Genomic DNA, 14,047 nt, shown 5'->3' on the forward strand with positions numbered 1-14,047 from the left:
TAAGATAAACTTGAGCACCATCTATCATTTGACCATTATAACAAATTAAAATTTTATAAAATATATACGTGGGACGGGCCGGGTGGCCCGTATGTCAACCCGAATCCGACCCGACCCGAAGCCAGATAACTCAATGATCAACCCTAACCCGGCATCTTTTAATGATCGGACCGGGTTAAACTCGGCCCGAAAGACTTGGGTCGGGACGGGTTGGCGGGTAGGGCCGGGTCTTGTACACCCCCTACTACCTTGTGACAAGAAAAGAGGGTTGTGAGAAATCTCATTGTAACTGTGAATGGTGGTGTGGTCGTACCCGCCGACGGCAAGGCAATTGGCCGTCACCGGTGGCGTCTTTGTCATTGGCGCTTCGCTCCTCAGCGTGGGAGCTTACTTGTCGTACGTGAACGTTGCTCCTCAGCAGGCTCGCGCACAAGCTCGCCGCGAAGCTTTCAGAAATTATATCAGGAAGAAATTCGGTGACTGACACCGCTGTAGATGATTCTCTTATAAGGTTGGTGATATTTCATTTCATAGTCAATTGAATTCTATATGTGGTATCGTTTTTTGGTGGCATTTTAGTTTACCTTTTGGGGTTTCTCTTTTGTCTTGTTAAGGGGTTGTTTTATGTGAAAATGGTTTCAGTTCTGTTGTGAATTTAATTTGCAAGCATCTTTTAGGTTTCTATGTTATTGTACTTTACTAAAGTAAAAGATAAAAATGGAGAAATTTTGGATGATATTGAGTGACATTGTTTGTGATATTTCTGCATTTTACTTTATTTGATCATATGATGATTGTAGCACCGGCATATATTTGGATTTTATATCGGGTAGGTACGAGTTTCTCATTTGGTAAGCTATTCTTACAAAGCTAGGAGCACCAAGTTATTAGTGGCAATGGAGTTCATGCTAGTCATAAGGTAGTATTTTAACGAAATCGTATGCGTCTTCGTTGTGACATGGTTACCTTGTGGTCACTTAATCCTGTAAAGTTGTTTTGTGATTTATAAGAGTCTAAGAAGAAAGGGTATTGGATATTGTCTTCTTTTGAGGGGGAGAAAAATTAAGAGAATTTTGTTGTTTTCTGATTGTATCTGTGAGGCCTTCCAATTCAATGAGACACTTCCATGGCAAAGAAATCATCAGTTATTCTGATTACTATAGCACTCTTTACCACTAAAATTTCTATGTAAGAGTGTGGGAGGGAAGTTCCAGCTGCTACAGCTAAGTGCTAAAGAGTAGTTTTCTTCCTGCCAAATCCAATGTTATCAAGACCCCATGTTTTAGATCACCTACATCTGAAATAGAAGACAACAATAGAGTTAATAATGCTGATTGCTATCCTATTTTCAGAAGTGTTGCAAATGCTCTTTACAATTATACAGGTAGACCATTTTAATTTAAGTGTGCTGAATTAAATAATTTCTTCTTAAATCAATTGGAGGCACTCATATGTCGATAAAACAATGTAGGATATGGTTCTCTTTTTATCTGTGTTGTTTTAGAACTCGAATGAATTTGGTTCAACTAATGCAGGACTAGGCTGAAGCAGACTGAAATGGATTGTGAATACTTGAAAAGAAGTTGTGAGAATCTAACTGAAGAGAATAGTAGATTTGTGTACTCAAGTATATCACTTTGGTTAACTCTTCCGTGAAAGATTGCTCTATCAATCTATTTTGTGTATGGTATATGTTTTAGTCAAATTTAGGATCTCTAGTGGATATGTTACTATCGTGGCTATGTTTTTGTATGCTGAACAGTACAAGTAATGAAGTAATTATTCATTTAAACTTAAATGATGAGAAAGAGATGCTGTGGTGTTCTGATCATATTATGTCACTTCCTACTTTTCATAAAGATCTTTTCAAATCCAATTTCTTGCTGGCACTACTGCACTAGTATAATTTATGTTGCTTCTGTCAAGCTTGTTTGTTGTTCTGATGCTCATTATCTTCCTTTGTTACACTTTTCCGTGTGATTCAGCATGTGATATATATTGGTCAAGATGAAAACTGAAAACTGAAAACTGAATTGTGATAGGTAATAGCATCTATTGCTGAAAACTTAAATGATGCAAGTAAATTTTTACTGTCATACATGATATTTGGACATAATTGTACAACCATCCATATTATACATCCACCTGACCTGAATTTTGTATTTCTATTTTTTACTTCTCTACTTTCCTTTATGACCATGAGAATCAGAATTTCACTCAGACAGACTTTACAAAAAATCATGCCTGACAGGCTGACACTCTCATTTTAACTTGGGTTTGGTCCTTCCCTTTCTGCTCCATTTTGAGTTGTCATAAAAAGATGCTCACGTCTTAGTCTTCTTAGATTCAAATCCGATTTAAAACTGGGGTCAGGGGAAATTGTCAAACAAAGTATGACGGAAAATTCATCCAATGTAACTAAACTGCATAGTTCTGGAAAATCTGAGATTTTGGCATTTTGTCTTTCAGGACTATCTGCCAAATTGTTTTCTGGCTTGATGCCTTTCTCATCTTATTCCACACACACACACATATATATATATATATAATACAACACATTTACAATTCTTAATGTCAAATAAATGTAATTCCTAATTTGTGCAACCTAAAATAGGAATATAAATAACCTACAATAAACCTATTGATTCTATTCCTAAATAATACAAGTTTATGATAGGAAACACAACTAATAGCAGATTATTTGCCTTAACATCCCCCCTCAAATTGATGCGGTTGGTCAAAAAGCATCAATTTGCTAAGCAGAAATTGATGGCGAGGTTGAAGAACAACTTTCGTGAAGAAATCAGCAAGCTGAAGCTGAGAGGTGACATGAGGAAGAGAGATAACACGATCATCAAAAGCCTCACGAATAGAATGACAGTCCACCTCAATATGTTTAGTACCCTCATAAAAACTGGATTTGCAGCAATTGGAATAGCACTAGTGTTGTCAGCATAAAGACGGGTTGCATCATGCTGAGGGAATCCAAGTTCAGCCAACAAGCCACGAAGCCAAATGATCTGCTATTAGTTGTGTTTCATATTATAAACTGTATAATTTAGGAATAGAATCAATAGGTTTATTTTAGGTTATTTATATTCCTATTTTAAGTTGCACAAATTAGGAATTACATTTATTTGTCATTAAGAATTGTAAATGTGTTGTATTATATATTTGTGTGGAATAAGATGAGAAAGGCATCAAGCCAGAAAACAATTTGACATGGTATCAGAGTCTCTATGACTGGGAGGTCTAGAGTTCGCTCCTTACTCCCCTTTTTTTCTAATTAAAAAGTGGGATTTAATTAAGCACATGATATGTGTGCCTGTGCATTTATCCACGCTTTAAGCCCAAAGAGCTCTTGCGTGAGAGGGTGTGTTAGAATATAATATAAAACCATTCATGTAGCCCTTACCCAACAGTTTAAGCTTTTGAGATAAGTGGTTACTTGACACTATCACTTAGCAGCAGGTAGCTCCTTTGCTTAGTCCCTGTCCCTAGGTGATTGCATGACCTTAATTTCCAAAGTTGGAGACTTTGAATTTGAATTTTCCATCCTTCGAAATTCCCAGTAATGTTAGCTTGGTGATTTAGCATCATGGTGGATGACTACAACACAAAATTGTAAGATTGGATACTCTCACCACAAATTGTGTGAGGTAGACAATATTATTTATAATAAAGAAATTACAGAATATTCTAAGGAATATTATGAGACATAGTACAAAATATATAAATAATAAGAAAGAGAATATCCCGTAGGATATTACACATATTTATCTCTAACACCCCCCGTCAAGCTTAGCTTTGGATTAACACCAACGCGAAGCTTGGATCTAAAGAGTTCAAACAACGGACGAGATAACGCCTTAGTGAAAATATCAGCAAGCTGGAGAGAAGTGGACACATGGCGAACAACTAATCGACCAGAGGAAACCAGCTCACGGACGAAGTGACAATCCAAGTCAATGTGTTTGGCATGTTTATGAGCAACCGGATTTTGAGCCATAAACAAAGCACTCTGGTTGTCACTAAGAAGAAGAGGAGTCGCTGATAAGCGAACACGAAGCTCATGAAGAAGATTAAGCAACCAAACGAGCTCAGAAGCAGTATTTGCCATAACTCGGTACTCAGATTCACATATTTATCCGGTAGGATATTACACATATTTATCTCTAACAAAAATAATAGCTTTGATTTGTGTCCTCATTGCATACTTGACATGATGTCTACCATATGGAGCCAACTTGGTCGATAAACCTAAACACCAATAGCAACTCTAAGGGCTCGTTTGGTGCGACGTATAGTATAAGGCCTGATAGTATAAGACCTGATAGTATTAGGCCTGATAGTATAAGCCCTGATAACTTTCTTATACTATCCAGCGTTTGGACATACTCTGTATAATTTACCATATCGTTTAAATTAATGCAATTTTATGTTTAATGAAGTATTGAATAATGGTATATAATAAAAATCAAATATGGAGGTGATTATAACGGTGGTGGCGGTGGTGATGGAAGTAGTGGTAGGTTGGTGGTGGTGGTGGCAATGGTGGTAGGTTGGTGTTGGTGGTGGTGGCGGTGGTGGTGACAGTGGAGATAGGTTGGTGGTGGTGGTGGCAGCGATGGTGGTTGTGGTGGTGGCGATGATAGGGTGGTGGTGGTGGTGGTAAGGCGGTGGTGGAGGCAATGGTGGTGGTGGTGGCGATAGGGTGGTGGTTGTGGTGTCGGTAGTGGCGGTGGTGGCAATAGAGTGGTGACGACGATTATGGTGGTGGTGGCGATAGGGTGGTGGTTGTGGTGTCGGTGGTGGCGGTAGGGCGGCGGCGGCGGCGGTGGCGGTGGTGGCAGTGGTGGTGATCGGGTGGTGGCGGTGGTGGCAGCAATGGTGGTTGTGGTGTTGGCGACGATAGAGTATGGTGGTGGTGGTAAGGCTGTGGCGGCTTAGTAAGGTGGCGGCGACGGTGGAGGGTGGAGGCAATGGTGGTGGTGGTGGCGATAGGGTGGTGGTTGTGGTGTCGGTAGTGGCAATAAAGTGGTGGCGGCGATTATGGTGGTGGTGGCGATAGGGTTGTGGTGGCGGTGATTATGGTGGTGGTGGCGGTAGGGCGGCGGCGGTGGTGGTGGCGGCGGCGACGGTGATCGGGTGGTGGCGGTGGTGGTGCCAATGATGGTGTAAGTTGGCAGCAATAGAGGGTGGTGGTGATGGTGACTTATACATCACAACCTTATCATGCCTTATCCATCACTCACATGATGGATTAAATAATACGTCATTTTAATGTATAAGGGGACTTTAATGGATAAGCTTATACAATACAATGTCATCACCAAACAATGGATAAACTCATAATGTATTGTATAAGCTTATACTATCATGCCTAATACGGCGTGCCAAACGAGCCCTAAGTAAAAAAAATACTCCGGATAAGGAACATTAGTGCGCTCTTGTTTCGAGATGAAAACTGAAAGCAGAGGAGTCGTAGCTAATAACATCCATTGCTGTGCTGAAAACTTTATGATGCAAGTAAATTTTCACTGTCATACATGACATTTGGACATAATTGTACAACCACCCATATTATACATCTACCTTACCTGAATTTTATATTTCTATTCTTTCCTTCTCTACTTTCCTTTTTGACCATGAGAATCAGAATTTCACTCCTCAGACAGACTTTACCAAAACTCATTCCTACCACTCCCATTTAACTAGGGTTTGGTCCTACCTATTTTTCCTTTTATTCTTTGCTGTTGATTTGTTATGCAAGTCATGCACCATTTAAATAAAACCACAGTTATGAGTTATAACTTCCACACAAGTAAACCTTCCTTCTCCTTTTGGAGTTCTCATTTAAAGATGCACACTTATTAGGCTTCTTATATACCGATCCGATTATAAACTAGGGTCCGGGAAAACTATCACACAAAGTATGATGGAGAATTCCTTCAATATAGCTAAATTTCATAGTTCTGGAAAAGCTGAGATTTTTGCATTTTGTACTTCATGATTATCACTTAGCAGATAGCTCATTTGCTTAAATTTCCAAAGCTGGAGACTTAAATTTGGATTTTTCTGTTGGGTTTGTTTTTAATAACCTAATGGGTAAATAGTCAAGTTCGTCCCTGAATGTGTCCACCGCCTTCAACTTAGTCCCTAAATTTTAAAAATGTCACTTGCGGTCCCTGGATGTGGCAAAACTCATTCACGTTAGTCCCTGGGTTAAAAAAAAGTTGACGGACGTTAACGGAAGTAGTGATGTGGATTTTTTTTTTCCATTCTGAAGTGCTGACGTGGAAATTACTTACTTTCCCCCCCAAAAATGAAACTCTCAGGACACATGTCATATGCTGATTGGTTCAAATAGTGGTCAAATTGGTCCCTTCTCAACCTTCATCTTCTTCCTCCCAACCCAACCTTGAAAATCAGAAACCCAACACCATTGAAGCCCCACCAACCACCATTTTCACCACCACCACCGAAACCCTCTTCCACCAAATCAGATCTCAGATTCGCAGGTTAAGGGTATTGTCGTTGGCGAACTTGGTGGAAGATGTTAATTGCTTATTTGCCTGCAAAATATTTACAGCATACCATTCCCTTTACCATTGGGCTAGCATTAATAAGAAAGATAGTTTTTGCTCTAGAAAAACCCACAAAATACCCACATCAACCGATTGGGCCAAAGGATCCATGACACACTTGCAGAGGGAAGAGAGATCGTGAAATCTGAGAGAGGAAGCAATCGAAGGTGAGGAACAGGGAGACGGAGATAGAAGGAGAGCGACTACGTACCGGCGAGGAATGAAGGTGATGAGCGTGTGGGCCCTGGCGATGGAGCAAGGGCTCTGGTGCGGAGGTTTGAAGGTGACAACGGTGAGGGTTGGGTTCCGGTGAAGGTAGTTGTTGGCCGATGGAGGTTTGGGCTCTCTTACATCTTTTCCCCTGGCTGAGATTTGGTGTTGTAAATTGTGATGGCTTGTTGTGAGGGTGGAAGGCTTTGGTGGTTCAGTTCAGTGACAGGGTTGAGGTCATAGGTTGAGGAGAAAGATTGATTTCACAGTGGCTATGGTTGAGAGTGTGGGGCTTGTAGGAAGCGTATTATGGTGTGAAGAAATTGGCTCAGTATTGTTTCTTTATGGGTTCATGGAAGCTGTCATTTAACGGAGGAAGGAGATGGTGGTGGTGTTGTTTTTTATGTGTTAGTGAAGGTGGTGTTTGGTCATGGCTATGGAGGGAAATGGAGAAGTTTCATGGTGGTTTGAAGGTGAGGAATGGTACTGTCATGCCTTTTGATGGTGGAAGAAGACAAAAAGAAGGAGGGTGTTCGTGAAGCTCCTTTGCACTGTGTTAAATCCCCTCATTTATGCTAATTTCCTCTTGCTTTTGATTTGATCCCTGGCAAAATTTCTTGAGCATTGTATCATTGCTTGATATATGGGATTTTTGCTGCTTATGGTATGACTTAAGGAGTTTGCAATTCGTTTGTGTTAACATAAAGATATTGGCTAGGAATGCATAACCCAGCAATCTGACTCTCGTTTTCTTTGTTTTGCGTCTTAACTTTTCTTTTCTATTTTTTTTTTGTCCCTATTTTGTGATTGCAACACATTCTTGAGCCTTGTGTTTGGAGTGTTGGCACAGAGCAAAATTTCCATTATTGTTAAAACTTGTTAAGCTCAAATTGCCATTATAGAGGATGTTTACAGATTCTCAGATATGGTGGAAGAAGAAGAAGGCTGAGGGAGGTTGGTGTTGGTGGAAGAGGGTTTCAGTGGTGGTGGTGGTGTTGGGTGAGAGGGGGATTTGGTGGTGGTGGTGGTTGTTGGTGTGGCTTCAATGGTGTTGAGTTTCTGATTTTTGAAGGTTGGGTTGGGAGGAATAAGATGAAGGTTGGGGAAGGACCAATTTGACTACCATTTGAGCCCTGAGAGTTTCAGTTTTGCGGAAAAAAAAAAGTAATTTCCATGTCAGCGCTCCAGAATAGAAAAAAAATCCACATCACTACTTCTGTTAATGTCCGTCAACTTTTTTTAACCCACGGACTAACGTGAATGAGTTTTGCTACATCCAAGGACCGCAGGCGGCATTTTTAAAGTTTAGGGACTAAGTTGAAGGCGGTGGACACATTCAGGGACGAACTTGGCTATTTACCCATAACCTAATATGTGGGTTTACAAATTAAGACATTTACACTTAAGCTAATAATAAGTATTGGGCTGATAGGGTGATCTAATTAAGAAGTCCAATTTACATCCTATATCGGTATGGGCTTTGCAATGTGTAACACCCCAATAGTAAACCTAATTATGGTTAATGAGAATCTATTAGATTTCTATATAAAGATCATAGGGTTTGGTCCCAAGGCTTAATAACCAAACCCTATGATCTTTATATAGTAATCTAGTTAGAGCCCCTTTAACCTTAATAAGGTTTACTATTGGGGTGTTACACATTGCAAAGCCCTTACCGACATAGGATGTAAATTAGGCTTCTTAATTAGATCACCCTATCATTCCAATACTTATTATTAGCTTAAGCGTAAATGTCTTAATTTATAAACTCACATATTAGGTTATTAAAAATAACCTAACAATTATATGGAATGTATTTAATTGGTTAATTTTTGAGGTGTGAATATTTTCAATTTACACTATTTTGAGAAATAGATTTTTTTTTAATTCTATTGTCCTTTATTTTGAAATAAATTAAATGATACAAAATGTTGCCAAAGTAACCTCTTTTGCGAAATTTTATTTATTTTGAGATAGAAGGATGTGTGTGTTTCTTGTTTATGTGATCCTTTACTTACACATGCGGGAATGATGTATGATAATTATAAAGTTTCCTTGTGGACAACATACTGGCCTAAAGGAAGGTTGGCGTTTGACAGGATTTATTGTCAGCATTTGATTTATGCATGGAGAGTACCACTTGCAAATTAATTTTTTGTCCAAAGACTTAAATATCAATGTATCTTGTTTAAATAGGCCCACCACTCTACAATTAATTGAAATTTATGTCATACATGATTTTTATATTGTATTTAATAATTTATATTTTATGACACGAATTTCTCTTTAGAGAGCTTATGTAATCTGTTTGTTTTAAATTTGTCAGTTAATAATTATGCTGCTAATATCACTGCCAACATTAATGGACTTCCTGTGCTTAACGGCACAAACTTTAAGAGTTGGAAAGAGAACATTTTGTTGGTTCTCGGCTGCATGGATTTAGACTATGCAATAAGGAAAGAACAACCTGCTTCTCTTACGGAGAAAAGTTCTGCTGATGAAAAGGCAAACTTTGAGAAGTAGGATCGTTCTAATCACATAAGTTTATTAATGCTAAAGCACAACGTTCCAGAAGCATTCAGGGGTGGTATATCTGATGAAGTATCTGCAAAAGGTTTACTTGGTGAAATTGAAAACCGTTTTGAAAAGAACGAAAACGCTGAGACAAGCAAGCTTTTAGCTGACGTTGTCCAGATGAGGTACAAAGGAAAATGAAACATAAGGGAGTACATTATGGAGATGTCTAACATCGCTTCAAAACTTAAAGGAACTAAAGCTTGGTCTGTCTGATGATTTGCTTGTGCATTTGGTACTTATATCCCTTCCCGCACACTATGGGCAGTTTATAGTTAGTTATAATACTCAAAAGGATAAATGGACTCTTAATGAGCTCATTTCACATTGTGTGCAAGAAGAGGATAGATTGAAGCGTGACACGACAGAAAGTGCTCATGTTGCAACTACCTCAAATAGTCTCAAGTGGAAAAGGACTGAGCATAAGGATACTACGGTGGAAACTTCACAGCCCAAGAAACAAAAGGACAAGGAGAATGTGGTTACATTCTTCTTTTGCAAGAAATCTGGGCATATGAAGAAGGAATGTCTCAAATACGTCACATGGCGTGTTAAGAAATATAGATTTTTCACCTTTATTTGTTTCTGAAGTTAATTTGACTTATGTACCTAGTAATACTTGGTGGGTAGATTTTGGTACTACTACTCACAAGTGTTTCTATGCAGGGTTGCATTTGAAGCCGACCGCCGAGTGATGCTGAAAGATTCATCCATATGGGCGATGGTAAAGCAGTTGCGGTAGAAGCAATTAGCATATTTAGCTTATTTTGAACCTGGTCGCTTTATTGAAATAAGAGAGACTTATGTTTTTTTCCTGTCATTTAGACATAATTTGGCTTCTATTTATGCATTGGACAAGTGTGGTTATCCTTATTCTTTTGGAAGTGTTAAATTTTATTTTTTCTCTTAATTCTACTTTAGTAGCGTCAGTTCCTTAATTGATAAATTATATATTCTGAAAAACAATTGTTTCATCTAATGAAACCTTGCAAACAATATCAAAAGGTACAAAATTCAAGTTGTGATCCCTTAACTAAGTCCTTTTCTTTTGAGATGGGAAACATGAGATTTCTTGAGGATGTTGTGTTTGAGGGTGGAGATAAATAAGTTCCTCCGAAAGAGAAAACTCAACAACCTCAAGAGGAAGTTTTGCTTAGACGATTAACTAGAAAGATATATAGTGCATCTTGTTACTAAGGGTTTCCCATCAATGGTATCACAAGTTTTATCAAATCATTGTCTCTTTAGGTTTTGAGGTCAATGTAGTTGATGATTGTGTTAAACAAGTTCAGTGGGAGTGAATTGATGATTCCTAGTGCTCTATGTTGATGACTTACTAGTAGCGATATAAACTTGTTGCACATAACCAAGAGGTTTTCTAACAAAGTTTTTGAAATTAAAGATCTTGGTAACACCTCTTTTGTATTGAAAATTAACATACGCTGAGTGCTCTTGGTTATCACAAACAAGTTATATCAAAAAGGTACTGCTAGATTCAACGTGAAATATTGCGCACAAGGAGATACTCTTGCTTCTAAAGGCGACAAGTTTATTCTCAATCAAATCACCCAAGAATGAAATTGAGATAAGGAAGACGCAATATTTCTTATGCTTCCGTTGTTGGGAGTCTCATGTACGAACATGTGTGTACGCATTCAGATTTAGCGTGCATAGTAGGCATGTTGGGCAGACCAAACATGAGGTACTTACAAAAGACAAAAGATTACATGAGCACATATCAAAAGTTAGAAAATTTGGAGATCATTAGGTATTCTAACTCTGATCTTACAGGTTGCCAATGAATAAATGATCCACTTCTGGTTGTGTTGACACCCAAGGTCTTTCATGAGCATACTACTCATATGGGTGTTGTCTTAATTGATGATATGCAATTTTAGTGGGAGTTTGTTTCTATGATTGATTATTTTCATTGACACTATTGTATTACTTTATGCATGATCAATTTTCTACAGAGTAAAGTTTATGGTTTTATTATGTGTATTACTTTGAATGTTTTATCTTTCAATTGTGGTTTGACATCAAGTTTGAAAGACTAAGGTTTGACCTCACTCAAGAATAAAGGACCAATTGGAAATAGGCATGATTAAGATCACATTGATTTATAGTTACACATCCATACCTCATCTATGTAATTGAATATATTTGATATGGTGATCATTGATGGATCTAGTTACGATAAATGTAACGAGGGTCGCTTTGGTCTCATATTGGTATAAGAGATGGACAAGATTGATTAAAGCTGATTTTTTTATTAGCAAGTTTGATGCGCACCTAAGGTTGTCAAGTGTAATTGTCATTGGAATTAATTTGTAACCCAAGTGGGAGATTTTTTGGTTATTTTTAATAACCTTAATCCTCAAATTAGTCCCTATCTTTGTCTCGCCGTCTGATCTAAGTTCCTTACCGGAAAAATTTGTGGAAAACGTCTTCATTTTTGCAAAATGTGTGGAGCCAGTCCTCGCCGGAGTCTGGAGCTCCGACGAGTGATGAAATGGCATGATGACTGTATTAATGAATCATACGTGGAATTTTAAAAAACATAAAAAATTTACACACCTGAAAAACAAAATAATTAAAAAACCCAAAATTAATCAAAAAAACCTAATTTCCCAAATAATTGTTTTTGGAAGAACAAATTACAAAACATTCATTGAAGTATAACAAGTTCAGCAAATTCAACAGGAAAATATGGAAAGACAACCGAGTATGTAATTCCAACTCAAAACAAACAATTGGCTTAACGAGTAATGATCCATAAAGGTGCATAAATTAATAGTTATGCATCAGAGCTGGGTCTTTCTTTGTGGTGTATGCAGCGTACTCTTTTCCAGCGACATGTTTCATTATCTGACCTCCGAAATCAAGAACTGCATATGTGAACGCTAATGCTGATCCTGTAGAAAGTGCAATTGAGATGCTCCTTCCTCTGTAGAACCCAAAAATTCATCACATCATCTCCTTTCCTTCATCTTCTTCTTCATCATACCCATAAAAACCTGCAACCGGAACCCCAACCACACCACCACCTGCAACCAAACGCGAACCCCAACTTTATCTCTGGATCTGATTGGGTCAAAATGTTACGGGCACTGGTGCTGGTTCTGGGGAAGAAGATGTGAGGGCGGTACTTGGTTTGGGTTCTAGATTCAGATCTAGATCTTGGTTCTCTCTCCAGTCAAGATCCATAATCAGAGCATCCAGATCGAAAGAGGAGGAAGGATCAGAGCGGCCAGAAACCCAGCCAAGTTCCAATCTTTTGGGGAGTGATTGAAAGAACCCCAAAAGCTGTTGAGAATTCAGAGTGGTTGTAGCTTTGTGGGTTCTATGGTAAAGTGACAATGGAATTCAGAGTTCAATTTTGGTTTTGGCTTGTTTTGTGCTCGTGGAGTAGTGGAAACGAGTTTCAGTTGGGTTGGTAATGCTTTTGATTTCAACTTTTGAGTGATAGGGATTTGTTGGTAAGGCCATGTGTTGGTGTGGTTCTGAATTTTTTAGATGTGTAGATGAAGATGAAGGTGGGATTGAATGATGATTTAGTATTTTTATTTTAATGGTGGATGATTTTTTTTTGAAACGTTAATGGTGGATGATGAAGATGAAGATGAAGATGATAAAGAAGAAGATGAAGATGAACAAGATCCAGATGAATGGTTAAGAATTAGAGTTTTCAGATTTTTTATTAATTAATAATTTTAATTTAATTAATAATTAAATACATGTCATTTAAAATTTAATTAAAAATGACATGGATAAAGCCACGTAAGCTTTCCCTTGCGGCGAGGACTGGCTCCACACGTTTTGAAAAAATGAGGATGTTTTCCACAAATTTTTCCGGTGAGGGACTTAGATCAGACGGCGAGACAAAGACAGAGACTAATTTGAGGATTAAGCCTAACCTAATATGTGGGTTTATAAATTAAGACATTTACGTTTAAGTTAATAATAAGTATAGGGCTGATAGGGTGATCTAATTAAGAAACTCAATTTACATCCTATGTCGGTATGAGCTTTGCAATGTGTAACACCCCAATAGTAAACCTAATTAGGGTTAATGGAGCTCTAATTAGATTTCTATATAATCTCACAAGTAACTCTTCTCCTCCATTCCCATCAATAGTGAGAGAACTTATAGATGAAGAGGTTAGTATGTGGAAGATCATCAACCCACACTGCTTTATCGCATATCCAATGGAGTCAGGTATGCTTACTAGTTCCACTTATTTCTTAATAATCTCACATAAGTATTTAATTAGGGCTATTGATTATTTTCCTAACATTTTCATCCTTAGAAATTCCCAGTATTGTTGGCTGGGGAGATTCAGCATGATGGTGGATGACCTACTACACAAAATAAGAGTTTTGATTGTGTCCTCATAACATATTTGACATCATGTCTGCCATAGGGAGCCAATTTAATCAATAAACCTAGGTATATTCCGTCGCTATAAACCTAGCTATATTCCGTCGCTAATTCCGTCGCTATATTCTTTCGCTAATTCCGTCGCTATATTCTTTCGCTAATTCCGTCGCTAAATTCCGTCACTAATGCGGTCGCTAAATTCCGTCGCTAATGCAGTCGCTAAATTCTGTCGCTAATTCAGTCGCTAAATTCCGTCGCTACATCGGTTGCTACAAGTCCGTCGCTATATCGGTCG

At 38.2% G+C, this 14,047-nt stretch overlaps 1 protein-coding gene across 3 annotated transcripts; it reads left to right on the top strand.

Moving 5' to 3' along the window:
* The first annotated feature begins 250 nt into the window (after positions 1 to 250).
* On the top strand, positions 251 to 10,308 carry LOC130721241 (uncharacterized). Of its 3 annotated transcripts, none has more exons than XM_057572003.1 (2): positions 251 to 511; positions 2,746 to 3,238. In XM_057572003.1, exon 1 carries the CDS (start codon positions 296 to 298, stop codon positions 482 to 484), a length of 189 nt encoding a protein of 62 aa, XP_057427986.1. In that variant the 5' UTR covers positions 251 to 295; the 3' UTR covers positions 485 to 511; positions 2,746 to 3,238. The 3 variants fall into 3 exon arrangements, with proteins under 3 accessions (XP_057427986.1, XP_057427985.1, XP_057427984.1); XM_057572002.1 differs by lacking the exon at positions 2,746 to 3,238 and adding an exon at positions 10,038 to 10,308 and having other exon boundaries at positions 252 to 511; XM_057572001.1 differs by lacking the exon at positions 2,746 to 3,238 and adding an exon at positions 1,536 to 1,831 and having other exon boundaries at positions 256 to 511.
* Positions 10,309 to 14,047: the final 3,739 nt, after the last annotated feature.

This window comes from Lotus japonicus, chromosome 5 (genome assembly GCF_012489685.1).
Source record: "Lotus japonicus ecotype B-129 chromosome 5, LjGifu_v1.2".
NCBI classification, from domain to species: Eukaryota; Viridiplantae; Streptophyta; class Magnoliopsida; order Fabales; family Fabaceae; genus Lotus; species Lotus japonicus.